We start from the raw sequence: 26594 nt of genomic DNA, 5'->3' as shown, positions 1-26594 counted from the left end.
CCCACTTTACAGGGCTAATCCTGTAAGGAAGGCAGGAAGGAAACAACATTAGAGCCAAGGTGGCGCAGTGGTTAAATGCAGCACTGCAGGCTACTGCTAGATCACCAGGTCAGCGGTTCAAATCTCACCGGCTCAGGGTTGACTCAGCCTTCCATCCTTCCGAGGTGGGTAAAATGAGGACCCAGATTGTTGGGGGCAATATGCTGACTCTCTGTAAACCGCTTAGAGAGGCCTGAAGGCCTATGAAGCGGTATATAAGTCTACTGCTATTGCTATTATGGTCTTGTTTCTAATTTTGATTGCCCTGCTTACAGAAACTGCCTCTCTGGTTAACCCTTATTACATTGTAACAGCAAAGACGAAACGTCCACCGACTTGAGTGACCTTGAGTTGGCCACGCCCACCCAGTCACATGACCACCGAGCCCCACCTACCCAGATGGTCATTAGGGCAGAGAACCAGTTGTTAAATTATTTGAATCCCACCACTGTCTTGCGAACATCAAAACACTTGGGAAAACAAGGGCAACATGAATATTTTCTGAAAAACGCATACTTACCTTACCCTCAACGCCGTCTCATGCTTTCTAGTTTTCCTAATGAGAGAAAAAGAGACCACAAGGTAATATTAGCTGTGTCTCCCTCCTCAATCCCCAGGCAGGAACCCTTCATTTTATTTATTTTTTGCCCTGGAATTGGCCCTGGATTTTGCCCTCCTCCTACTCACCTATCATGTCAATCTCCAGAGTGGTCTCGCGTATCAACCCAGAACTGGGATTTGTTGCTTTACATGTATAATTCCCAGAATGCTCTTTGGTGATATTCAGAGTGAGCCCCTCGGGGTTCCCCTCAACTCTCTCTCCATTGTGAAGCCACAGGTTCTGTGTGGGAGGATATGAAAAAGCTACGCACGTTAGGCTGATTTTTTCCTGGTTGATGTCGATTGTCTCGTTGATAAAAGGAGGGTCAGGTCCATCTGCCAGAAAAACGAGAGAAGAATAGCTTTCAACATCATGGCCTCGCGATCTTCTGAAATACAAGGAAGAATGCTCCCCTTGCTTTGGCCTAGGCTTCTGGAGAAAGCATAAACCACAATCTTATTCCCCAAAACTATAAATTCTATTTATACGGCTGTAAATTATGGTCATTCACAGCCTTCAAGGCTTCACAAACAGCCTGTGAGGATTCCGACAGATGTCTGCTTGAGTTGCCATAGTCTTTCAGGGGAATGTTGATAAACACCCACCTGGTTCCACCACAAAACCGCGTTCGACTAAACTGCGCTCGACGAAACCGCGTAGCTGACGTCATCAAGAGGGCAACAACAGCACGGAGACAGAAGCACGCTGTAAACGCTAAACCTAAAATTAACCCCTAAACCTAAACCTAACCCCCCTAAACCTAATCCTAAACCTAATCCTAAACCTAACCCTAAACCTAACCCTTAACCTAACCCTTAACCTAATCCTAACCCTTAACCTAACCCTAAACCTAACCCTAACCCTAACCCTTAACCTAACCCTAAACCTAACCCTAACCCTAAACCTAACCCTAACCCTAACCCTAACCCTAACCCTAACCCTAAACCTAACCCTAAACCTAACCCTTACCTTAAGTTGAATTGGCTTGCTTTCAAAGCGCTATTTAAAGCACCCTTCTTTCTCCGCGCTGGCTGTTGTCGCCCTGTTGATGACGTCAGTGACGCGGTTTAATCGGGCGCGGCTTAGTCGAGCGCGGTTTTGACGGGTCACGCACCCACCTTATCTCCCTGGGAATGTGGCCAGAGACCTAACTGCCAAATGCAGAGCAAGGCCAAACTTAGCACAGAGTCAAACAGAACTTTTCAAAGCTTGAACCGGCCAGATGAACTAATTGCTTCCTGCAAAAGCTCATATCCCGTTCGCTCCACTTTTATGTCTTATGGGAGGGGCCAATCACCTCCAAGCCTTACTCCCAAGTCGAACCTGTTTTCTTAATTGTTCTTGCCCTTCTGGCAGCTCTGCGCCTGCACACACTGGGAACAGGCTCCTGTTGTTCTTCTGCCTCGCTGATGTCAGGCTCCAGAGGCAGCAAATAACTACCAGATGGCCTTGGTCACCTCCCTGCCCCCGACACAGAGCCTTGTCCGAGCCTTCCCCAGACTCCAGGCCTGGCCCATGTTCCTCCCCAACCTTCAGACTGTCCGAATCTGTTGCCAGCTCTGCTAGCCACTGGCGGGCTACAACACCCATTTTATTTTGTGTAACGGGTCTGTGGAAGGGGAACCTTTACCTTACTAAACTGAGAAATGGGCTGGGTTCATAAAAGGTGCTAATTTACTGAATCCGTCCCAAACAAACCAAGTTTAAAACGAGCTCAGTTTACCACATCATTTGAACGTAGCCATTAGGTTACGAAATGAGGTGGTTCCATTCCGAGTTGCAATCCCTACACTGAGAATCAAATGTGTTCAAAACATGAAGGTTGAAAGACCTCAGGATAGAGAGAGCTTGCAAAAAGTACTCAGCCAAGGTAGCTTCTTCTGCGTTTTTATCTTATAATTGGAAAGTCCGTGAGGTAGGCAAGCCTCTCTTTCTAGCCTGAAGCTGAGTCTTCTAGCTGATGACCCTTTTCCTAGCATCCCAGTTTTCTTCCATTCCGGAGTAAGAAGGAATAACAGAATAATATAATAATAGTTAGAAGGGACCTTGGAGGTCCTCTAGTCCAACCCCCTGCTTAGACTTCAGACAAATGGCTATCCAACATCTTCTTAAAGGCTTCCAGTGTTGGAGCATTCACAACTTCTGGAGGCAACTTCTGTTCCACTGATTAATTGTTCTAACTGTCAGGAAATTTCTCCTGAGTTCTAAGTTGCTTCCATCCTTGATTAGTTTCCACCCATTGCTTCTTGTTCTACCCTCAGGTGCCTTGGAGAATAGCTTGACTCCCTCTTCTTTGGGGCAACCCCTGAGATATTGGAAGACTGCTATCATGTCTCCCCTAGTCCTTCTTTACATCAAACCAAAAAGGTAAAGGTTCCCCTCGTGCATATGTGCTAGTTGTTCCTGACTCTGGGGGGCGGTGCTCATCTCCATTTCAAAGGCGAAGAGCCAGCGCTGTCCAAAGACGTCTCTGTGGTCATGTGGCCAGCGTGACTAAATGCCAAAGGCGCACGGAATGCTGTTCATTAAACTAGACATACCCAATTCCCTCAACGCTTCTTTGTATATTTTAGTCTCCATGGTTGCCCCTCTCTTAACACAAATGCCAGGTGAGGCTCCATGTTGGCTTTATGGCATGACTCAAGAGAAGAAGATCAGACTTACATACGATACTTATGGTAACGGGCTCGCTGTCATCGGAAGAGTAGCTGTTGAAAGCGTGGCACTTATAGGCAGCCGCATCGCTTCTCAAAGATGGGTTGAAAGTGATGGTCTGGCCTTCGTTTGTCAAAGAGATACGATCATTTTCATTCACGGCCTGGTTTCCTTTGAGCCAAGAATACTTAACGTCGTCACCTTTGGCTGTGCAGTTCAAGGAGGTGACTGTGCCCTCTATGCCTTCTTCTTCTGGACCAGTTATGATCACCTCACTCACGCAACCTGCAAGGAAGGCAGAAGAGCTGATGGCGCAGAAGGTCTGACCAGGAAGAGAAGGAGACCTTGAGGGACACACAACAGAAGCAAAGGGCAGGAATGGAGAGGATTAATGGAGAGGCAGTTCGGTCCAGTGCTTGAGGCACCAGGCTGGAAATCTGGTGGCGTGCGCAGTTCCCAGTGTACCGGTTGCGACGGGATCTGGGACCCACCACTGGTTTAAGTCAGGGGTTCCCAACTCCCGGTCCATGGACTGGCACTGGGCCACAGCAGAAACCGGGCCACGCAAACTAGTGGAACCCCATCCATGGGATGCAGGCAATGCGCAAAACCACGACCTTTCCACTACGCAGAAAAATCTCTCTCCACAGAACCGGTCCCTGGTGCCCCAAAGGTTTGGAGCCACTGATTTAAGTTGTGGCAGGTCCCACAAACAGTGCTGGGGAAAGGGGGCTCGGCCCCAGGCCCACAGTGACAATGGACCACGAGGGTTGACCCCACTGCTGTTACGTACTTTTCTCCGAGTGAACGTGCTGAATGTCGCTTCTTGTCCGTTTTTGAAGGAGCTCATTCATGGCTTCGCAGGTGTAAATCCCAGCTTGGCTCTCGTTGAAGTTTTGGATGAATATTTTGGGCCCTCCCGCGACTGGGGCACCATCATGGAACCAAGTATACCGAGGCTCAGGAAAGGAAGCCGCCTGACAGGTGAGGATGACGTTTCGGTCCTCTTTGTAGCAGGTGTTATTTGGGGTGATGACGGGTGATTCTGGACCATCTAGGGACGAAGATGCAACGCAGAAAAGTTCAGATGTGAACGGAACAATTTCGGTGGAATACTTCACACGCAAGAGCAAGCCAGGCTGGGTGATGCCTACCCTTCGCACTGAATTGACCAACATCCTAAATCCTCTCCCTTCTGACCTTCAGAGGCTGTTTACCCCCATGGACTGTGGGTGTCCCTTTCCCCAGTTGAAGCATTTTTTTGAGTCCAGGCAAATTATCCAGACGCAATAAGGAAGCGAACTGTCTCTGAGGGATGCAAATCCTTGATGAGAAAGAAGCAGTTCATAATCTTTTCTCCCTTCCTTTTGTTTATATTCACAGACCAAGGTGGCGCAGTGGTTAAATGCAGCACTGCAGGCTACTGCTAGATCAGCAGGTCAGTGGTTCAAATCCCACCGGCTCAGGGTTGACTCAGCCTTCCATCCTTCCGAGGTGGGTAAAATGAGGACCCAGATTGTTGGGGGCAATATGCTGACTCTCTGTAAACCGCTTAGAGAGGGCTGAAAGGCCTATGAAGCGGTATATAAGTCTACTGCTATTGCTATTATTGCTATTATATTCCTTTCTTCCTTCCTTCATCTGAATCTTTCCTTCCCTCCCCCCTTCTTACTTTTGAATCTTCCTTCTTCCTTCCATCTTCCCTCCCTCCCTCATTCACTCACTCACTTTGTTCCTTTCCTTTCCTTCCTTCCTTCATTTGAATATTTCCTTTGAATCCTTCCTCCCTTCCTCCCTCTCTCCCTCCCCTCCCTTCCTTCCATACTCACTTACTCTCTTTCTTTCCTTCCTTCTTTCTTTCCTTTCCTCCTTCCTTCCTTCTTTTGAATCTTTCCTTTGAATCCTTCCTCCCTTCCTCCCTCTCTCCCTCCCCTCCCTTCCTTCCATACTCACTTACTCTCTTTCTTTCCTTCCTTCTTTCTTTCCTTTCCTCCTTCCTTCCTTCATTTGAATATTTCCTTTGAATCCTTCCTCCCTTCCTCCCTCTCTCCCTCCCCTCCCTTCCTTCCATACTCACTTACTCTCTTTCTTTCCTTCCTTCTTTCTTTCCTTTCCTCCTTCCTTCCTTCTTTTGAATCTTTCCTTCCTTATTTCTTCCATCCTCCCTCCCTCATTCACTCACTCACTCTGTTCCTTTCCTTTCTTTCCTTTCCTTCCTTCCTTCCTTCATTTGAATCTTTCCTTTGAATCCTTCCTTCCTCCCTCTCTCCCTTCCTTCCATACTCACTCACTCTCCTTCTTTCCTTCCTTCTTTCTTTCTTTTTCCTTCCTTCATCTGAATCTTTCCTTTCCTCCCTCCTTCCTTCTTTTGAATCTTTCCTTCCTTCTTCCTTCCATCTTCTCTTCCTCATTCACTCACTCACTCTGTTCCTTTCCTTTTTTTCCTTTCCTTCCTTCATTTGAATCTTTCCTTTGAATCTTTCCTTCTTTCCTTCCATACTCACTCACTCTTTTCCTTTCCTTCTTTCCTTCCTCCTTTCCTTCTTTCTTTTTTCCTTCCTTCCTTCATTTGAATCTTTCCTTTGAAACTTTCCTTCCTTCCCTCCCTACTCCCTCTCTCCTTCCCTCCCTCCCTTCCATCCTCACTCACTCATTCACTCTCTTCCTTTCCTCTCTCCCACCCTTCCTCTTTCTTTCTTCTAATCTATCTATCTATCTATCTATCTATCTATCTATCTATCTATCTATCTATCTATCTATCTATCTATCTATCTATCTATCTATCTATCATCTTTCTTTCTTTCTTTCTTTCTTTCTTTCTTTCTTTCTTTCTTTCTTTCTTTCTTTCTTTCTTTCTTTCTTTCTTTCTTTCTTTCTTTCTTTCTTTCCTGACCCAGTTGTTTTTGAAAGAGTAGAGCTTATTCTCTCTTTAGGTTGTCCCCCTCCTCTCATTATGGTAGAAGACATCTCATGTGTCCTCTTCAGAGACCCTGCAATATAAATAACCATTCCGTTGGGTGGCATGTCAAACTGAGCTGGGGATGATGGACACCAAATACTCACAGATCACGCTCAGGTGTTGGGGATCACTTTCGACTGCAGTGACACCATTGGAGACTCGGCACTTGTATTCCCCGGTGTCTGTTCGGGTTACGGAGGGGATGGAGAGGGTGCGGTTGGAATCCGTGAGATCGTAGCCCTCATCGAGAGGACTTCCGTCTTTATACCAGCTGACCCCTTGAGTGACGGTCGTATTGCAGCGTAGCCGAACAGACTGAGATTCCGTCAGGAAAGGGGAGGGAATGATGATCACGTTCGGCTTCAGCAGGATCTCTGCAGGCAGAAGAGGGAGGGTTGTTACCCACAAAGTGTGCGCAGTGGTACTAGGAACCAACCAGAGTTATGTACCCCCTGAAGCTCTGGACGGTTGGGTTTACTTTAAACCCAGGTTAAAGGCCTAGGTGCCTTTCATGGCGGAGGCAGGACTAGAACTCCCGGTCTTCCTCTTTCCAGCCCAGGTGCCTTAACCACTCGACCAACTGTGTGCATTCACACCTTCTGGTCAAAGAGCCCCACCCCCCACCCCACCCCACCCCATCACAGTAGGTGAATGTGGCATGTCACCTTTATTCTTTATCCTAGTCCCACTCATAACTCAGTGGAACGGAGCTCTGGCAGCCCACTCCAGATGTGACCAACGCAGTTGATGATCTTTCTTTTCTTTCTTTCTTTCTTTCTTTCTTTCTTTCTTTCTTTCTTTCTTTCTTTCTCTCTCTCTCTCTCTCTCTCTTTCTTTCTTTCTTTCTTTTTTCCTTCCTTCCTTCCTTCCCTCCACCCCTCCCTCCCTTCCCTCTTTCTCTTCCCCCTGCCTTTTTCTCTCTTTCTTTCTCTCTTATTCTCTTTCTTTCCTTCCTTCTTCTTTCCTTCCTTCCTTCCTTCCTTCCCTCCCTCTTTCTCTTCCCCCTGCCTCTTTCTCTCTCTCTCTTTCTTTCCATCTTTCTATCTTTCCTTCTTCCCTTCCTTCCTTCCCTCCACCCCTCCACCCCACTCCCCCTTTCTCTTCCCCCTGCCTCTTTCTTTCTTTCCCTCTTTCTTTCTTTCTCTTTCCTTCTTTACTTCTTCCTTCCTTCTTTCCTTCCTTCCTTCCCTCCCTCCTCCTTCCTCTTTCCCTTCACCTCTCTTTATTTCTTTTTCCTTCCTTCCTTCCCTCTCCATCCTTCCCCCCTCTTTCCTTTACCCCCCCCTCTCTTTCTTTCTTTCATTCTCTCTTCCTTCTTTCCTTCCACCCTTTCTCCCCCTCCCTTCTTTTTTCCCTTCCCCCTCTTTCTTTCTTTCTTTCTTTCTTTCCTTTCTTCCTTCTTTCCTTCTTTCCTTCTTTCTTTCCTTCCTTCCTTCCTTCCCCCTCCCTTCCTCTTTCCCTTCACCCACATTTCTTTCTTTCTTTCTTTCTTTCTTTCTTTCTTTCTTTCTTTCTTTCTTTCTTTCTTTCTTTCTTTCTTTCTTTCTTTTTTCCTTCCTTCCCTCCCTATCCCTCCCTCCCTGTTTTCCTCCCTCCTCCCTCCCTCTCTCTTTATTTCTTTCATTCTCTCTTCCTTCTTTCCTTCCTACCCTTTCTCCCCCTCCCTTCTTCTTTCCCTTCCCTTTCTTTCTTTCTTTCTTTCTTTCTTTCTTTCTTTCTTTCTTTCTTTCTTTCTTTCTTTCTTCCTTCTTTCCTTCCTTCCTTCTTTCCTTCCTCTTTTCCTTTCCCCTCCCTCCCTCCTTCCTTCTTTCCCTTCCCCCTCCCACTCTCCCTCCCTCCCTCCCTCCCTTCCTCCCTCTTTCTTTCTTTCGCATTCATAGGGCCATGCAACTCGCAGTGACTCACAGTAAACTAATTTTAAAGAATCATTTAAATTTTTGTCATGCCACTTTTCATTTGTCCTCCTTCGGCATTTTTGCTTTGGTTATTCTATTCCGGTATTTCTTCCATATTAACGTAACTCTTGTCCCATGGCAAGTTGTCCCACAGCAATTTGGCTGTGGCAAGTTATGGCAACCCCATGGGAACCACAAACACAATGTTATAAGCCACTAGATTGGCTCTCCGAACTTGGGGTCCCCAGGCCCGTTGACCAAACCACATCTTCAGATCCTTCTGGAAGAGTCACAAGGTAGGGAGGCCCTCATTCCTGGAGGACTTTATGGGTGAAGATGGATGCATTGCTGAGGAGAAGTCCTCATTTTCAGCTCAGTAACTGAGCCGATGCCTCCACACACATGTGAGAGTACGGGGACTCTGAATGGCCACCTTGTCCCAAAATTTAAATAAACAACAACAAAGAAGGGTTAACAAGTCTTACCCACAACATTTAACAACACACGTCCAGCATTAGCCCCTCGAGCTCCTCCTTCTACCAGCGTGTAGTTTCCACTATCACTTTTTTGCAACTCCTTGATATGGAGGGAGCAGTTGTGGTAGACCGTTATTCTCTCAGGATCTTCTGGAAGTTTGTTTTCACCTCCCTGATTCGGAAACACCGTCGTAATTTCTCCCTCCTCATAGTACCAGGTGCAGAAGATAATACGATTTGAGGGAATTGGCACACTCAGCAGGACCTCAAAGGTCTCCATTGGATCTTGAGGAACTACATCAATAGGAATGTCTTCAACCTGCTGAGCCATGAGGAAATTACAGCGGAGGATGATGGCGCCTGCAGGTTGAAAGAAGAAAGAGGGAGGCAGTGGTGAAATTCATTTTTTTTTTTACTACCGGTTCTGTGGGCATGGCTTGGTGGGTGTGGCAGGGGAAGGATACTGCAAAATCCCCATTCCCACCCACTCCAGGGGACTCCAGAGGAAGGATACTGCAAAATCCCCATTCCCACCCACTCCAGGGGACTCCAGACTGCAAAATCCCCATTCCCACCCCACTTTGGGGGCCACCAGCCAGAGGTGATATTTGCCGGTTCCTCTGAACTACTCAAAATTTCCGCTACCGGTTCTCCAGAACCTGTCAGAACCTGCTGAATTTCACCCCTGGATGGAGGGAAGGAAATGATAGATTCTAAGTAAAACACATTTCGTCAAGCGAAAGATCCCTTCCTAGAATTTATTTGCAGAAAAGGACAATGCTTTTGCATGCTCCATCACAGGGGTACAGATCCCCATATATATATATATATATATATATATATATATATATATATATATATATATATATATATATATATATATATATATATATATATATATATATATATATATATATATATATATATATATATATATATATATATATATATATATATATATATATATATATATATATACAACCCCTGGTATGCCCAAGTGTGGGAGGAAGGTCACACCTCCACTCTCTGTCATTAGGCTCGTCACAAGAGTCCATACAGACAGAAACCCAATATTTTTACTGTTGCCTTTGTTATATTTGTACATACATACATACATACATATATATATATGTATGTATGTATGTATGTATGTATGTATGTATGTATATATATATGTATATATACATACACACACACACACACACACACACACACACACACACACACACACACATATATATATATATATATATATATATATATATATATATATATATATATATATAAGTGTCACAACCCCTGGTAAGCCCCAATTATGGGAGGAAGCTAACTGCTTCCAACATCTGTCAATCGGCTCGTCACAAGAGTATTTATTTATTTATCAGCACAAATAAACACACACACACACACACACACACACACACACACATATAAAATATTGTAAAAGAAATCTAATAGATACCTTTCACCCTGGCTTCGCTGATAACGGATAAGAGCCTGTGGCCTAATGGCTAAGAAGTCTGCCTAGTATGTTATATAGCCCAGGTTCGAATCCCAGTAAGGGTATGGCTAGCTGATGAGAGCTAAATAGATTGAAATAGATCTTTACTAGTCTCCCTTTATTTATTTATCAGCACAAATACAACACAAACACACACACACACACACACACACACACACACACACACACTCATTGGCAATAAACTTCTGTTTTGTAAAATAAGGCCGGCATGGATGTCATAGAACCATCCAGCAGAACTCAGGTAAGATACACCAGGAATTGCAATGGGGACTTTATTCCTCCACCAAAGGTCACCTCCAGCCCTTGCTTACTCGAGGTTCTCATCCATACCTGCCCAAAGCACCATCCACCAGGAGCTTCGCCTTCCAAGGTTACTGCGTGCACCGTCCATCGCGCAAGGTGACTTTCTCCACACTTTGAGCCGGTAAATCTTCCTCTCCTTTTGTTCAAAGCCAAATCTGGTACCACCAGGAAGATTCAAGCTTTTATATGTCAGGAAACTGGTATGTGCTCACTTCTAGGTCACTCAGCCTTCTCCAAAAGAGCCAAACCCCTGCCTGCCCTTCCCCAAAAGAGGCGTGGCTAGATGCCCAAGTTGTAATGGAAAAATAAGGAATGCATATACAGTACATTCGGAATTAATATGTATATATTATTTGCTAAAAGAACATGAGTCATTTCAGTTCAGGTGGAAGCATCGTGTAATGTCCACATCAGGTTTACTAGTTACAAAGGGCTCGAGTTTATGTGTTTGTGCTGCCTTTGGCACACATAATTTAGCCCCAATTCAAAAGGGATGGGAGGAGGATGACAAGAAAAACGTTGTACACTGTGGTGGCAATAAAGATTTAATTTGATTTCGAGTTATATACCAAACATTCCTTGCTATCCTTCTCATTGTCGGAGGATGTCAAGAACATTGCATGAAAATGAAATCCGGGGTTTTAAAAACATTTTGCATCTACAAAGAGGTTCCAGGGTTGCTTATGTACAAGATTTAAACATTTAACGATTTAAATTACAAGTGTTAAAAACCTACCCTCCAATCTACCACCACCACAAAATTAGCTGTTTTTAATTCCATTTAAAATAAGATAAAATGTTCTGTGTATTGAAAAGACTTCTGATCTTTTTTTTCCGCCTGCCCCTAAATATAGGAAGTTCTCCACTTACAACAGTGTGTTCGGTCACCGTCCAGTCGCATCCTATTTTTCACGCTGACGACCTTTGCAGCCTCCCCGCGATCACGGGGTCACAATTCTGGCGCTTGGCCGCTGGTTCATATTTATGACGATCACCGTGTCCCAGGGTCACGTGATTTGCTTTTGCGACCTTCTGACAAGCTAAGTCAACTTGGAAGCCGGATTTACTGAACCAGAGGTGAAATATGTGTATATGATTAGTAAGTAGTAACGTGTATCGAATATGCAAGGGACTTGTGTTATACTCTGCATGGCGGAGAAATCGGCAAGACAATTTCACCCTGTCCAATGTTTTCTTTTTTAACAATAAAACTTTATTTTGAGAGAGAGAGAGAGAACGAAAGAGAAAGAGAGAAAGAAAGACACCCACCCCTACAGATACAGAGAGAGACAGAGAAAGAGAGGGAGAGAGAGAGAAAGAGCCAGAGAGAGAGAGAGAATGAATGAAAGAAAGTGAAAGAGAGAGAGAGAAAGGAGAGACAGAGAAAGAGAGAAAGAGAAAGAAAGACACACACACACAGAGAAAACACACACACAGAGAGAGAATGAGAGAGAGAGAGAGACAATGAAAGAGAAAGAGGGAAAGAAAGACACACACACAGATACAGAGAGAGACAGAGAAAAAGAGGGGGAGAGAGAGAGAAAGAGAGAGAAAGAGCCAGAGAGAGAGAGAATGAATGAAAGAAAGAGAGAGAGGGAAAGGAGAGACAGAGAGAGAAAGAGAGAAAGAGAAAGAAAGACACACACACAGAGAGAAAACACACACAGAGAGAGAATGAGAGAGAGAGAGAGAGAGAATGAAAGAGAAAGAGGGAAAGAAAGACACACACACACAGATACAGAGAGAGACAGAGAAAAAGAGGGAGAGAGAGAGAGAAAGAGAAAGAGCCAGAGAGAGAGAGAGAGAATGAAAGAAAGTGAAAAAGAGAGAGAGAAAGAAGGAGAGACGGAGAAAGAGAGAGAAAGAAAGACACACACACAGAGCGAGAGAATGAGAGAAAGTGAGTGAGAGAGAGAGAGAGAAAGTTTATCGGCTGCAGTGATTCACTTAACGATGGTGGCAAGAAAGGTCAGGGCTAAACTCACTTAACAAACACCTCCCTTGGCAACAGAAATTTGGGGCTCGATTGTCATCGTAAGTTGAGGACAACTTGTGCTTACTTTTAAATATTGGGGTGTCAGTTCCCTTCCTGTGCCTTTTTCCCCCCCCTTCTACGTTGCTGCATTTATTTATTTTCGGGGGGACATTGGTATTTTTTTCTCCTGTTTCACTATTGTCTTTCGTCATGTATTATAGCAGTAACATCAGTTACAAACGAAGGCCAGCCTATTCCTGCTCCTCGGACAAAAGGAACACACAATCCCATGTTGTGATAATAATATTGACGCTCTTTGCGCCACAAGATTATTCTTTGTTTTTGTAGCAGTGCTGGTTATGCATTTGCAAAATAACGTTTGTGGCTTTGGTGGGAGTTTTAAGTCGGAGCAGTAAGGAAGCAGCAGAATTCACCTCCCAGGCAAGCAGAATTTGCTGATTGGGACGGCTGCTAAAAGAATGGAAGAGCCAAGAGCTGCAAAGCCAGTGTTAGTTCTCATTTTATCATGCTATATACTGTATTAAAGCAGCCGTAAAGTGAGTTTTGGACATTAAGTGTGAAACCCACTGGGTCAGGCTGGACAGCCTCTTAGAACCCCTTTACTTCTATATTAAAAGTCACATAGACAAGAGTTGGGACTTGCAATAGAATAACAGGGACAGTTAGAAGTTACTTAAAGGAAGTGTCCCCATTCACTAACCACAGGATGTTCTCGCCAACGTCCCTGTGTCAAAACTTGTGTTAAAAGTCCAACCCACAAAGTTCAATTAAAGTTCGTTAATAACACGTAAGCCTTACCTGAAACAAAAGGAGAAGTAAGACCCTCATCTCCTTATAAGGCTTTCTCCTCAAGGTAACCACTAAGAAGTGTGTTAAGTATTTCCGTGTGGCAATGCTTTTGAGAATGTATAAGAATGCGTGCTTCGATAATGAAGGTTGTTCAGAACTTGCAATGTTAGCCATGGGCTAGCTTTCTGAGGCGAGGTGGCGCAGTGGTTAAATGCAGCACTGCAGGCTACTACTTCAGCTGACTGCAGTTCTGCAGTTCGGCTGTTCAAATCTCATCAGCTCAGGGTTGACTCAGCCTTCCATCCTTCCGAGGTGGGTGAAATGAGGACCCGGATTGTTGTTGGGGGCAATATGCTGACTCTGTAAACCGCTTAGAGAGGGTGGAAAGCCCTATGAAGCGGTATATAAGTCTAACTGCTATTGCTATTGCTATTCTGAACCTGGCTGCCAAATAAACTTTTCCTGTATCCTGAGAAGTCTAACGCCTGTCATTTTCTGCAACGGTATGCAGCTGCAAACATCCAAAATAAAATAGAACAAAATGAAGATGAGGATCACCATAGATCATGACCGAAAGGCAACTCTTCAGTTGGCTGCCATCTTGACTTTTCTGACCACATGCCCTGTATAAAGGTAAAGGTTCCCCTCGCACGTATGTGCTAGTCGTTCCCGAGTCTAAGGAGTGGTGCTCATCTCTGTTTCAAAGCCGAAGAGCCAGCGCTGTCCTAAGATGTCTCCATGGTCATGTGGCCGGCATGACTAAACGCCGAAGATACACGGAACACTGTTCCCTTCCCACCAAAGTTGGCTCCTATTTTTTCTACTTGCATTTTTATGTGCTTTTGAACTGCTAGGTTTGCAGAAGCTGGGACAAGTAACAGGAGCTCACTCCGTTACATGGCGCTGGGGATTCGAACCGCTGAACTGCCGACCTTTCTGATTGACAAGCTCGGCGTCTTAGCCACTGAGCCAACGCGTCCCCCATGCCATATATAGGTATGTGCATAGATGTGGGGTGGTGGTGAGTGGGTGGGGAGAGCTTTCTGAAAAGATTTATCCACTCAAAAACCTGATTCATTGTTTCTCTGAGTTAGCCATATTAAGAGGATGAGCTTCCATTTCCAGATATCTGACCAGCCGGGGAATTCTGAGCGTTGGAGATCCATGCTACTCAAAGTGGTTGAGATTTGAGAAATGCAGAATTGGGTGAGCTGGTAATATTGTTTGTACAATTGGGGAGGGGAAACACAAAAACATGGTCCTCCCCCCCTCCGCCACTGTGCAAATGACAGAATAAGAAGGCTGGAAGGGACCTTGGAGGTCTTCTAGTCTAACCCCCTGCTCAAGCAAAAGACCCTATGTCATTCCAGACAAATAGTTATCCAGTCTCTTCCTAAAAACCTCCAGTGTTGGAGAATTCACAACTTCTGGTGGTAAATTGTTCCACTGATTAATTGTTCTAACTGTCAGGAAATTTCTTAGTTTTAAGTTGCTTCTCTCCTTGATTAGTTTCCCTCCATTGCTTCCTGTCCTGCCCTCAGGTGCTTTGGAGAATAGTTTGACTCCCTCTTCTTTGTGGCAGCCCCTCATATATTGGAAAACTGCTATCATGTCTCCCCGAGTCCTTCTTTTCATCAAACTAGACATACCCAATTCCTGCAACCGTTCCTCATATGTTTTAGCCTCCAGTCCCCTGATCACCTGATCATCTTTCTTGCTCTTCTCAAAACCTGACTTTTTTGGTTATTTGTTACCTGTGATATTGGTCAGTGATTATAATACAGGAGTTTCCAATATTTGGAATACTCTGTCTATCCACCCACCTACCCATCCCTTATGGCCCCTTCTCTGCTTGCATTTTGCAAACCTCTGAAAAACCACCCTATTTTAAGCGTGCTTGGCGTGCCTTAGTTGTTTCTTTGCACATTGCCATATTTTAAAGTTTATGTCGAATTGATTGTATTTTATGTTTTATTGCTATTTCTCTTCCCCTTCCTCCGCGGTCCATCAGGCTCGGGCAGAATATTAATTTCGGAAATAAATAAAAGAATGGGATATGAACACAACATGATTCACTCTTCGCAGTGACGATCCAGCGGGATTTATTCTTCAAAACACAGCTGCTTTGATCAAAAATGATGTTTTGCCACAGGCATGGTTTTAGTGTGATAAATTTCAGGTAGAGCCGCTGAAAAATGGTCATTTTGTCTTTGTAAACACAAATATATATCGAGGGATAAGAAAGCATCCATATATTGGTAAGATATATATAACACAGGGAGTTCTTGCTTTCATTTTTATAGGATGATACGTAGTCCTTGGCTACTCGCCATGATGTAGAAAAGACTTTAGAAAGAGTGTAGAGAAGAGCAACAAAGAGGATTAGGGGACTGGAGGCTAAAACATATGAAGAACGGTTGCAGGAACTGGGTATGTCTAGTTTAATAGAAAGAAGGACCAGGGGAGACATGATAGCAGTCTTCCCAATATCTCAGGGGTTGCCACAAAGAAGAGGGAGTCAAGCTATTCTCCAAAGCACCGGAGGGCAGAACAAGAAGCAATGGGTGGAAACTAATCAAGGAGAGAAGCAACTTAGAACTAAGGAGAAATTTCCTGACAGTTAGAACAATTAATGAGTGGAACAACTTGCCTCCAGAAGTTGTGAATGCTCCAACACTGGAGGTTTTTAAGAAGAGATTTGATAACTCTTTGTCTGAAGTGGTGTAGGGGTTCCTGTTTAAGCAGGGGGTTGGACCAGAAGACCTCCAAGGTCCCTTCCAACTTTGTTATTCTATTCTGTTCTGTTGTAATGAAAAGAAGGACTAGTCTAGGGGAGACATGATAGCACTATCATAGCAGTCTTCCAATATCTCAGGGGTTGCCCCAAAGAAGAGGGAGTCAAACTATTCTCCAAGGCACCAGAGGGCAGAACAAGAAGCAATGGGTGGAAACTAATCAAGGAGAGAAGCAACTTAGAACAAAGGAGAAATTTCCTGACAGTTAGAACAATTAATCAGTGGAACAACTTACCTCCAGAAGTTGTGAATTCTCCAACACTGGAAGTTTTTAAGAAGAGACTGGATAACCATTTGTCTGGAATGACATAGGGTCTTTTGCTTGAGCAGGGGGTTGGACTAGAAGACCTCCAAGGTCCCTTCCAACTCTGCTATTGTATTTGTACTTAACGACCGCAATTGAGCCCAGCCAGAAACTGAAAAACCAGAAGCCAGCTATACGATTTTGGGCCGCTTCAATTCTTAACACCTTCCTTATGGCAAGGGTGTGAAGGAGCCCTTTCACACACACTCACTCACACACAATTCATTGCCACATTTCCCAGCAACCGCACACCATAAACCACTTTAATAAGGCGCTTTAATAAACACTGTGGAAAAAACAATAGACCCTAATAGAAACCATTCTGGTTTTTCTTCCTGTTTTCTCTTCTCCTTTCCCCCCACTCTTCACTTCGGGAACTTGCTTTGCATTCCGTTTCCATTAGTCTGTCTATTAAATTTTCTAAAAAATTAATTAAAAAACGGCCTACCGCAAGCCAGAACAATAAAATATTTTCCCCGGGGAATGAGATGTTGAAGGAAGTAAAACTGGAAGAAGAAGAAGAAAAAAATTGGTGTCGCGGGAAACTCCCACCGTCTCAAATTCGGCACCACCTCACCGTAGTCATAAAAAGTGATGGCTTTTCATAGTTTACGGCCAGGGTGGTTTATCCTGAGACAAAACTGGATCGGTTTCTTGCATTCCACATTGCTGGCCGAGCTATTTGCCTTGTGACGAGCTGAGGACGAGGGTGGGATGGGAATGGGGTGGGGCTCACCAGCCCTCTTTGAACCACCCTTCTCAGATTCCTTTGAGGCAGGGGTGTCAAACTCAGGTTGACATCAAGGAGCTGGGTGGGCACGGCCAACTGGGTGGATGTGGTCAACTGGGCCATATCTGGCCTGCAGGCCTCGTGTTTGACCCCTTTGCTTTGGGGGCATCTTCCTTATCAGTCATTCAAACTGGACAGTACTGGTTTTCAATGGTCAAGTTTTAGTACACAGGTAGTTCTTGACGTACAACCACAATTCAGCCCAAAATTTCTGCGCTAAGTGCAGGCCTGAGGAAAGGGGGGGGGGTTGGTGCAGCCGGTACATCGTTCCGGGGGCCCATGGAGCTCAAAGGGGGCCCATGAAGGGGCAAAGGAGGATGTCAGACCTACAAGCCATCTTTTCTTTTGGGGTTTCAGGCCTGCCACACTTTCTACTGTGGGAAAATGGAGTTGGGTGTCATGTAGCCATAATAACATTCTTCTCAGAAAGTCAAGGTCATCTTGGTCTCTGCACCTGACCGGAACTGGATGGGAGGAATCTGTCTTGGTGGCAGTGAAAGATTGGACCACGGGAGGAACTTGTGGGCGTTTGGGGCAGGGTCTTGAACTTTCAACTGGGTGGGGAAACCGGGAAGCTTTCAGATTCGGGTTTTCCCAGATGTGCCAACGTGACTTCTCTAATACATTGGAACTTTGAGGAAACACAAGCCTCGGAGTTTTATTTCATTGGGTGGGGGGTGTTTTTTGGAACCCTGACATTATCCTGAATCCCCCTTAAAAATACCTCACCAGTGATAAATAGTAAATAAGTTTTAGTTAACTACAATAATAACAAGGAAATGTTAATGGATAATGTTTAATGATATATACAGGTGTGTTGTACTAGTAAAAGCAAATTTATTTATTTATTTATTTATTAGACTTATATACCGCTTCATAGGGCTTTCAGCCCTCTCTAAGCGGTTTACATTTTTTTTTTTTTAGCAAATTGAGTCAGCAACTTGCCCCCACAGTCTGGGTCCTCATTTTTACCCACCTCGGAAGGATGGAAGGCTGAGTCGACCTTGAGCCGGTGAGATTTGAACTGCTGAACTGCAGATCACAGTCAGCTAAAGTGGCCTTGCAGTACTGCATCCTAACCACTGCACCACCTCGGCTCTGGACATAAGCTTTAATTTGTGAGTTGGGGGCGGGAAAGGGGAGGGAATGCTTAGATATCCTACTAACTGACTTTGTTTTAGTATATGTTATAAAGATGTAAAGCTACGGAAGACTCATTGAGATTGCGAATGTACGCCAGTGGGTGGTTGTGTCTTTAAACACAAATGATTTTAGATAAAAACACGTTTAAGTAACTGTAATCAAATGAGAATTGTGGTACACAGATAGTAAAATACATAAATTCTAAAATGTACAACTTAATTTGCATGAAGTATATGTAATGATTATGGAAGAAACGCACGAAAAGTATCTCTAACCAATCGACACGCTTTCTACAAGATGTAACGAAAGATGATTCTTTTTCTTTTAATAAAAACAATAATTTTTTTTAAAAAAATATACCTCACCAGCTACCCCGATCCTTGGGGTGCTGTCCGGGGTACTGAAACCCAAACTCCAACCCAAACCCGGGTGGCGTGAAGATTCAGATAGCTTATGATTAAGATCAGAAATGATACAAATTGTTTATAGTTAGCCTAGCAAGGAGGAGCTAAGCTCAATTCAAAGACGTCATTAATTTCCTACTTTCTCTTTAAGTATATTTTAAACTGTTTTTGTTAAAGATTTATACCTTGTATTGGTTCTGGGAAGTCAGGGGGTGGGGGAAGGTTGGGGGGGGTTAGGGGGGAGGGAGCGGAGTTTACTAAGTTGGAGGAGGGGTGTTGGATTTTAAGGTATTATGATTGTACATGTATACTGCTATTTTTTCTTTTTTTTGTATATTGAAATGGAACTATAAATACCATCAACACAAAAGGGAGTTTGCTCAGAAGCTGAAATACACCAAGTGAATGAGAGGAAGAGTGGGAAGCAGAGGAGAGAAGAAAGATAGGAAGAGAGGGACAGGAGAGACCGCCTGCTGCCAATTACCTCCACCAGACCGATTAGATCCCACAGATTAGGCCTCCTCCGAATTCCATCCGCCGGCCAGTGTCGACTGGCAACTACCCGGAGGAGAGCCTTCTCTGTGGCTGCTCCGACCCTCTGGAACGAACTTCCCATGGAGATTCGAACCCTCACCACCCTCCAGGCCTTCCGCAAAGCCCTTAAAATCTGGCTGTTCCAACAGGCCTGGGACTAAGAGCTGTTGCCCCCATCTCGAATGGTATGACTGTTGTGTTTTTAAATTATGCATTGTTATGTGTGTTTTTTAAATTTTTTTGTCTGTATCCCCCTTCCCTGGTTTGAGTTGTGAGCCGCCCTGAGTCCCCTTCGGGGGAAAGGGGCGGCATATAAATATAATAAACAACAACAACAACAACAACAGGAGAGAGGGTGAAGGGGGAAGATGGGGTCTATAAGGAGGAGTGGTAAGGGGAGAGAGGAGAAGGAGAAAGGAAGGGGAAGTAGAGTAGAAAATGATGGAGGGAAGACAGGATGTAGAAGAGTGGGAAGCAGAGGAGAGAAGAAAGATAGGAAGAGAGGAACAGGAGAGAGGGTGAGGGGGGAAGATGGGGTGTATAAGGAGGAGTGGTAAGGGGAGAGAGGAGAAGGAGAAAGGAAAGGGAAGTAGAGTAGAAAATGATGGAGGGAAGACAGGATGTAGAAGAGTGGGAAGCAGAGGAGAGAAGAAAGAGAGGAAGAGAGGAACAGGACAGAGGGTGAGGGGGGAAGATGGGGTGTATAAGGAGGAGTGGTAAGGGGAGAGAGGAGAAGGAGAAAGGAAGAGGAAGTAGAGTAGAAAATGATGGAGGGAAGACAGGATGTAGAAGAGTGGGAAGCAGAGGAGAGAAGAAAGAGAGGAAGAGAGGAACAGGAGAGAGGGTGAGGGGGGAAGATGAGGTGTATAAGGAGGAGTGGTAAGGGGAGAGAGGAGAAGGAGAAAGGAAGGGGAAGCAGAGTAGAAAATGATGGAGGGAAGAAAGGATGTAGAAAGGGGGAGGAGAGAGGGGGAAGAAAGTGTCGGATAAGGTATAAATATGGTGTATGGAGAGCAGAAGAGCCAATAACTGGTTTTTTTTGGGGGGGGGTAGTTGATGGCAAGATGAACCGATGTAATTATTATTTAACACAACATGATATTGACTATGTAATAGTATACATGTGATTATATGCTATGAAAATAAAATAAAAATCTTTGCAAAAGATTCAAGGAAGACAGAGTACAGAGAGGAATCTGACGGAAGTCAGGGAGATCCCACGAATGAAGGGCCGATCCCCTCGAGGGCCTGCCAGCGAGCTGGATTTACTTAACGGCCATGTGATTCACTTAATAACTGCAGATATTGGCACATAGGTTGAAACAGTGATCTTGTGGGGTTTTGGCCAAGCAGTGACACCCCCCCCCTTGCATGCACCCCCCCTCCTGCAGCACGCATGGGGGGGAAGGGAGCATCAGGGGGTCGCATGCACAAGGGGGGGTATGTGCAGGGGAGTCACACGCTGGCACATGCGTGTGGGTGGGGGGGCGCATTGCATTTGGGGGGCCCATATGAGTCTTGTTCCAGCACTTAATAATCCTCTCGGCAGCCCTGGCTAAGTGAGACACGCGTTAAGTGAGTTTTGCTCCGTTTTACGACTATTCTTGCTGCAGTTGTTAAGTGAATCCCTGCAGTGGTTAAGTTAGTAAGCACGGTTGTTAAGTGAATCTGGCTTTCCCCATGTGACTTTGCTTGTCAGGCGGTCGCAAAATGTGACATTATAAACTATTAGCTCAGAGAAAATACGGATTGAAGAGAAAAGTTTGAAAAGGAGGTGGGGAAGTATTTTGATACCCCTGCTCTCTGACAGGTTAGCAATAGCAACAGCAATAGCAGTTAGACTTATATACCGCTTCATAGGGCTTTCAGCCCTCTCTAAGCAGTTTACAGAGTCAGCATATCGCCCCCACAGTCTGGGTCCTCATTTCACCCACCTCGGAAGGATGGAAGGCTGAGTCAACCTTGAGCCGGTGAGATTAGAACTGCTGAACTGCAGATAACAGTCAGCTGAAGTGGCCTGCAGTACTGCACCCTAACCACTGCGCCACCTCGGCTCTTTGGGGCTGGGTGTGGCATATGGCAAAATACCTCAGCTCTTTTAACTATTTTTTTTTAGAAAGGAGTATTATTTACCATTTATTCATCCCATTTGTAATCATTGCGCCTTACTCAAGAGAAAAGCTACATCGAATGAATGAGAAATATTCAAATATGAATATTTCAGAAATGACCTAGGCAGGTCCAACAGATAATTAGAGCATTCAAATAAGGAATAGCAATAAGAGAGAATATTTGTTGATCGGAGCTGAACTGTGGGGTTCCTTGGTACTTTCTGAGCTTGGCTGTTTTCTTGCAGGCATTTCGCGACCCAGTTAGGTAACATCATCAGTGCTAGAAATGGGGTTTGTGGTGGAGCAGAAGGGGAGGAGGAGAAGAAGGAGGGAAGGGAAGAGGAAGAGGAGGAGGAGGACTGTGAGTTTATTCGTACTCTCTGCGCTCGGTTGTTTTCTTGCAGACGTTCCATTACCCAGCCACGTAACATCACCAGTGCTAGAAGAGAGTGCGATGTATAAACAGACAGCGAACCCCCTTCCCTTCTAGCACTGATGAAGTTACCTAGATGGGTCATGAAACGTCAGCAAGAAAACAACCCATCTCGGAGAAGGCGGGGCACGCCAAAGAAAGCCAATTCAATTGGAGTTGTGTAGCAGACACCACAGAAAAGTCTCCGGCCGCGGAAACGTGGTCGTAAAGGACGACAACAGGCCCCGATCGTGGCTGGGGGCAGCCGCTATTCAATCTCCAAAGTGGTGTTTTCCTTCCGCTGGGTGAAAGGGTTGGTGGCCTGGCAAGTATACGTCCCTGACTGGATGTTCTTGAGGAGAACTTCCGCGTTCTTGCTGAATTCCTTCCCGTTCTGGAACCAACGATACTCGGCTTCAGGGAACGAGCTGGCTCTGCAGTTCAGCCGGCGGTTGGAGCGCTGGGTGAGGAACATGGCGGTCATCTTGATCACAGGGGTGTCTGGGCCATCTGTAGAACGTAATGTAGAAGACTTATGGACGGTCCCCCCCTTTTTTATTGTAATTTTTTTTTTCCCTTTCAAATTCATTCTTAGATATACATTCTTATAATTGTTACAAGAATACCCTGTTTTCCCCGAAAATAAGACCTCCCTGGATAATAAGTCTCCTCCGGATTCCATCTGCCAGCCAATGTTGGCTGGCGACCCCCTGGGGGAGAGCCTTCTCTGTTGCAGCTCCAGCCCTCTGGAATGATCTCCCTGTCGAGATCCGGACCCTCACTACCCTCCCGGCCTTCCGCAAAGCCGTTAAGTCCTGGCTGCTCCAACAGGCCGGGGGGCTTGTGAAACATCCAGCCCCAGGGAAATTGTGAATGTTGCGGTTTTGTTTTTAAAGTGTTGTCTTTGTCTAGTCTTCCCCCTTCCCTTGTCCATTGAGAGCCGCCCGGAGTCCTTCGGGAGTGGGCGGCATACAAGACAAATAAATACAAATACAATAAATACAATTACCTCCCCTTCCGATGGGATTTTGTCTGCTTTCCAGTTTTGTGCAAATACAATTCTAGCTTCTGTTATTATTTGTACAATCAAATATGCATCTTCTTTGCTGTATTTCTCTGGTAGAATACCTGATAAAAATATCTCTGGCTTAAACTCCACAGGTTTATGTATCATTTTTCTCTAACCGTGTCTGTATTTTAACCCAATAGCTTTTTTGCATCCCTACACATCCACCATTATGCGAAGCGAATACTCACAGATCACAGAAATGGTGGTGGTGTCGCTCCTTTGAGTCGACAAGGGGTTGGAAATATGACACTGATATGCGCCGGTGTCACGACGGAGAACCGGCTGTATGGTGAGGGTCTGGTTATTATTGGACAGCTGGATCCGACGGCAGGAGTTGAGGGGTTTCCCATTCTGCAGCCAGCTGATATTTGCAAATCTCACGGTCGTGTCGCATTTGAGATGCACTGAATCTATACTCTCTCGGAAAAGCTGGATGATGGACATGCTAGGCTTGGGCAATAGACCCGGAGCTGAAAGAGACAGAAAATCGAGCATTGGCACATGGCTGATTAAGCCTTGAAAATTGACATCGGGTGGAAGATAGTGTAATTCTTGACCTACGAACACAACAGAGCCCAAAATTTCTGGGGTTAAGGGAGACAATGGTTAAGTGAATTTTGCCCCGTCGTGAATCACACTTGTTAAATGAATCGCTGCATTTGATACTTCAGGAACACGGTTATTATTTCATCATCCTGTGTCCTTCCAGTAGTAGTGCAATCCTACATCTCTTGCCATTTGTAGTATTTGTGTTCTAATTGTTTTCATGATGAATCTTATTCGGAGATTCTTTTGGCACCTTCTTGTTCATCACATATCTTGTAAAGACTCGATGATGAAATGAAATGTTATAATAAAAATTAAGTTAAACTTAGTTAAATTTAGAGTATTGTGTGTAAAAAAAAGGTAATAATAGTTATAGTCAAATAAATGATTAATAATGATAATGCATATATATTACACTAGATAATCTGAATTTTTACACAAATTGTAAGTGAGGACTATGGAGAGAATGCTGAAAAGCTTTTTTCTAAAAGATAAATAACTCTATATAGAATAGAATATAAAGATGTAATACTATTGGATGATTTCAGGATGATGTAATGAAATGCCACAATATGAATTTATTTTAAATTTAGAATACTTTACATAGAAAGGATGGAATAATCAGTTATAGTCAAATGAATGTTTAATAATAATAATAATAATAATTGTATATCTCTATCTCTATCTCTATCTCTATCTCTCTATCTCTATCTCTATCTCTATCTCTATCTCTATCTCTATCTCTATCTCTATCTCTATCATCTCTATCTCTATCTCTATCTCTATATATCATCTCTCTCTCTCTCTCTCTCTCTCTATCTATCTATCTATCTATCTATCTATCTATCTATCTATCTATCTATCTATCTATCTATCTTTAAAGTCACAACCCCTGGTATGGCCCAATTATGGGAGGAAGCTAACTGCTTCCATTCTCTGTCAATCGGCTTGTCACAAGAGTCCATCACGACAGAAACCCAATGTTTTTACTGTTGCCTTTGTTATATTTGTGTTTTTGCCCAGGTTCGAATCCCAGTAAGGGTATGGCTAGCTGATGAGAGCTAAATAGCTTAAAATAGATCTATACTAGTCTCCCTTTATTTATTTATCAGCACAAATAAACACACACACACACACACACACACACACATTAGATTGATGATAGGAGACTTTATGTAAATTGTAAGTGAAGACTATTGTGAGGAATCACAAAGGTTTTGAAACCAATCGACACACTGTAAGTAATTGGAGAAGGGTTTTTATACTTTGTGTGTGTTTATGTTTCTTTGTTTTATGTTTGTTTAAAAACAAAAAAATTTTTTTTAAAAAGGAACACGGTTGCTTAACAAATCTGGCCTCCCCATTGATTTTGCTTGTCAGAAGGCCACAACAGAGGATCACGTGACTCCCGCCCCCAAACCTGTGTAACCGTCGTAAGTATGAACCAGTTGCCAGAATTTTGACCACGTGATCGCTGAGATCAGTGGCGGGATTCAGCCAGTTCGCACCACTTCGGGAGAACCGGTTGTTCCCTTTCTGAGCAGTTTGTTGAACTGGCTGTTGGAAGAAATCATTAGGGAAGAGAACCGGTTGTTAAATTATTTGAATCCCACCACTGATTGAGATGCTGCAAGGAGAAAGATCATACCTATAACCTCCATGCTGATGTCTCCTCTTCCGTGGACCGAAGATCCATCTTGGGTCACTGTGTAGGTTCCAGAGTCATCCTGGCTTAGATTTTCAATGTGGAGAGAGCAGTTGGGGCCTGGCGTTTCTCGCCCGGTGTAGGCAGGTCCAAAGTCGTATCCGCTTAACGGAGGCAGGTAGAGAGTGACGATCAAATTTCGCTTGCTATCACTCCCTCCTCGATACCAATTGCAAATAAAGAAGGCAGCTGGGGCAGAACGGACGGTTAAATTGATTCCCTGCCCTTCTATGGCATTTGAGGGGTTCATGAAAACGGGGAGGTTGTATTTGGTGGCCTGAGCTTGGGCCGAGAGCAAATTAGAGCCGAGGATGAAAACTATCACAGGAAGAAAAAAAAAGGAGAAATGGTCATTGCATCAAAACATTCATTGCATTTACCAAACATATATGGAGAGGCCTTGTCTGGCCCTGCCTTTGTTTCTGATTCATTCCACTCTTTCATTAACTATAGGCAAACGCCCAGGTTATTGTGTATAGCAATAGCCCTTAGACTTATATACCGCTTCATAGTGCTTTGCTACAGCCCTCTCTAAGCGGTTTACGGAGTCAGCCTCTTGCCCCCCCCAACAATCTGGATCCTCATTTGACCCACCTCGGAAGGAGGGAAGGCTGAGTCAACCTTGAGCCTGGTGAGATTTGAACTGTCAAATTGTAAGCAGCCGGCAGGCAGCAGAAGTAGCCCGCAGTACTGCACTCTAACCACTGTGCCACCGTGGCTCAAGATAGATAGATAGATAGGTAGGTAGATAGATAGATAGATAGGTAGGTAGGTAGGTAGGTAGGTAGGTAGGTAGACAGGCAGGCAGGCAGGCAGGCAGGCAGGCAGGCAGGCAGGCAGGCAGGCAGGCAGGCAGACAGACAGTCATGGATGGATAGCACTTAGCAATAGCAAAGATTTATATACCACTTCCCAGTGCTTAAAGCCCTCTTAAGTGGTTTCCAGAGTTAGCCTATGGCCCATAACAAACAATCCTAGTCCTCCTTTGACCCACCTCGCAAGGAGGGAAGGCTGAGTCAACCTTGAGCCTGGTGAGATTTGAACTGTCAAATTGTAAGCAGCCGGCAGGCAGCAGAAGTAGCCCGCAGTACTGCACTCTAACCACTGTGCCACCGTGGCTCAAGATAGATAGATAGATAGGTAGGTAGGTAGATAGGTAGGTAGGTAGGTAGATAGGTAAATAGGTAGATAGGTAGGTAGGTAGGTAGGTAGATAGATAGATAGATAGATAGATAGATAGATAGATAGATAAGTAGGTAGGTAGGTAGGTAGGTAGGTAGGTAGGTAGGTAGATAGATAGATAGATAGATAGATAGATAGATAGATAGATAGATAGATAGATAGATAAGTAGGTAGGTAGGTAGGTAGGTAGGTAGGTAGGTAGGTAGGTAGGTAGGTAGGTAGATAGATAGATAGATAGATAGATAGATAGATAGATAGATAGATAGATAGATAGATAAGTAGGTAGGTAGGTAGGTAGGTAGGTAGGTAGGTAGGTAGGTAGGTAGGTAGGTAGGTAGATAGATAGATAGATAGATAGATAGAT

At 44.5% G+C, this 26594-nt stretch overlaps 1 protein-coding gene across 1 annotated transcript; it reads right to left on the bottom strand.

The window, feature by feature from the left end:
* Positions 1-556: 556 nt before the first annotated feature.
* LOC106556083 (cell adhesion molecule CEACAM5-like) lies at positions 557-25372 on the bottom strand. Its single transcript, XM_087727959.1, has 10 exons — positions 24992-25372; positions 22986-23267; positions 21998-22238; positions 15562-15581; positions 8635-8985; positions 6359-6628; positions 4089-4349; positions 3305-3580; positions 727-975; positions 557-595 (listed from the first exon to the last, which is right to left on the bottom strand). Exons 1-10 carry the CDS (start codon positions 25296-25298, stop codon positions 567-569), a joined length of 2286 nt encoding a protein of 761 aa, XP_087584085.1. The 5' UTR covers positions 25299-25372; the 3' UTR covers positions 557-566.
* Positions 25373-26594: the final 1222 nt, after the last annotated feature.

This window comes from Thamnophis sirtalis, unplaced genomic scaffold (genome assembly GCF_051295495.1).
Source record: "Thamnophis sirtalis isolate CommonGarterSnake01/CBP01778 unplaced genomic scaffold, rThaSir2_p1.2 scaffold_13, whole genome shotgun sequence".
Taxonomy (NCBI): Eukaryota; Metazoa; Chordata; class Lepidosauria; order Squamata; family Natricidae; genus Thamnophis; species Thamnophis sirtalis.
This window is presented reverse-complemented; position numbering and strand designations above follow the sequence as displayed.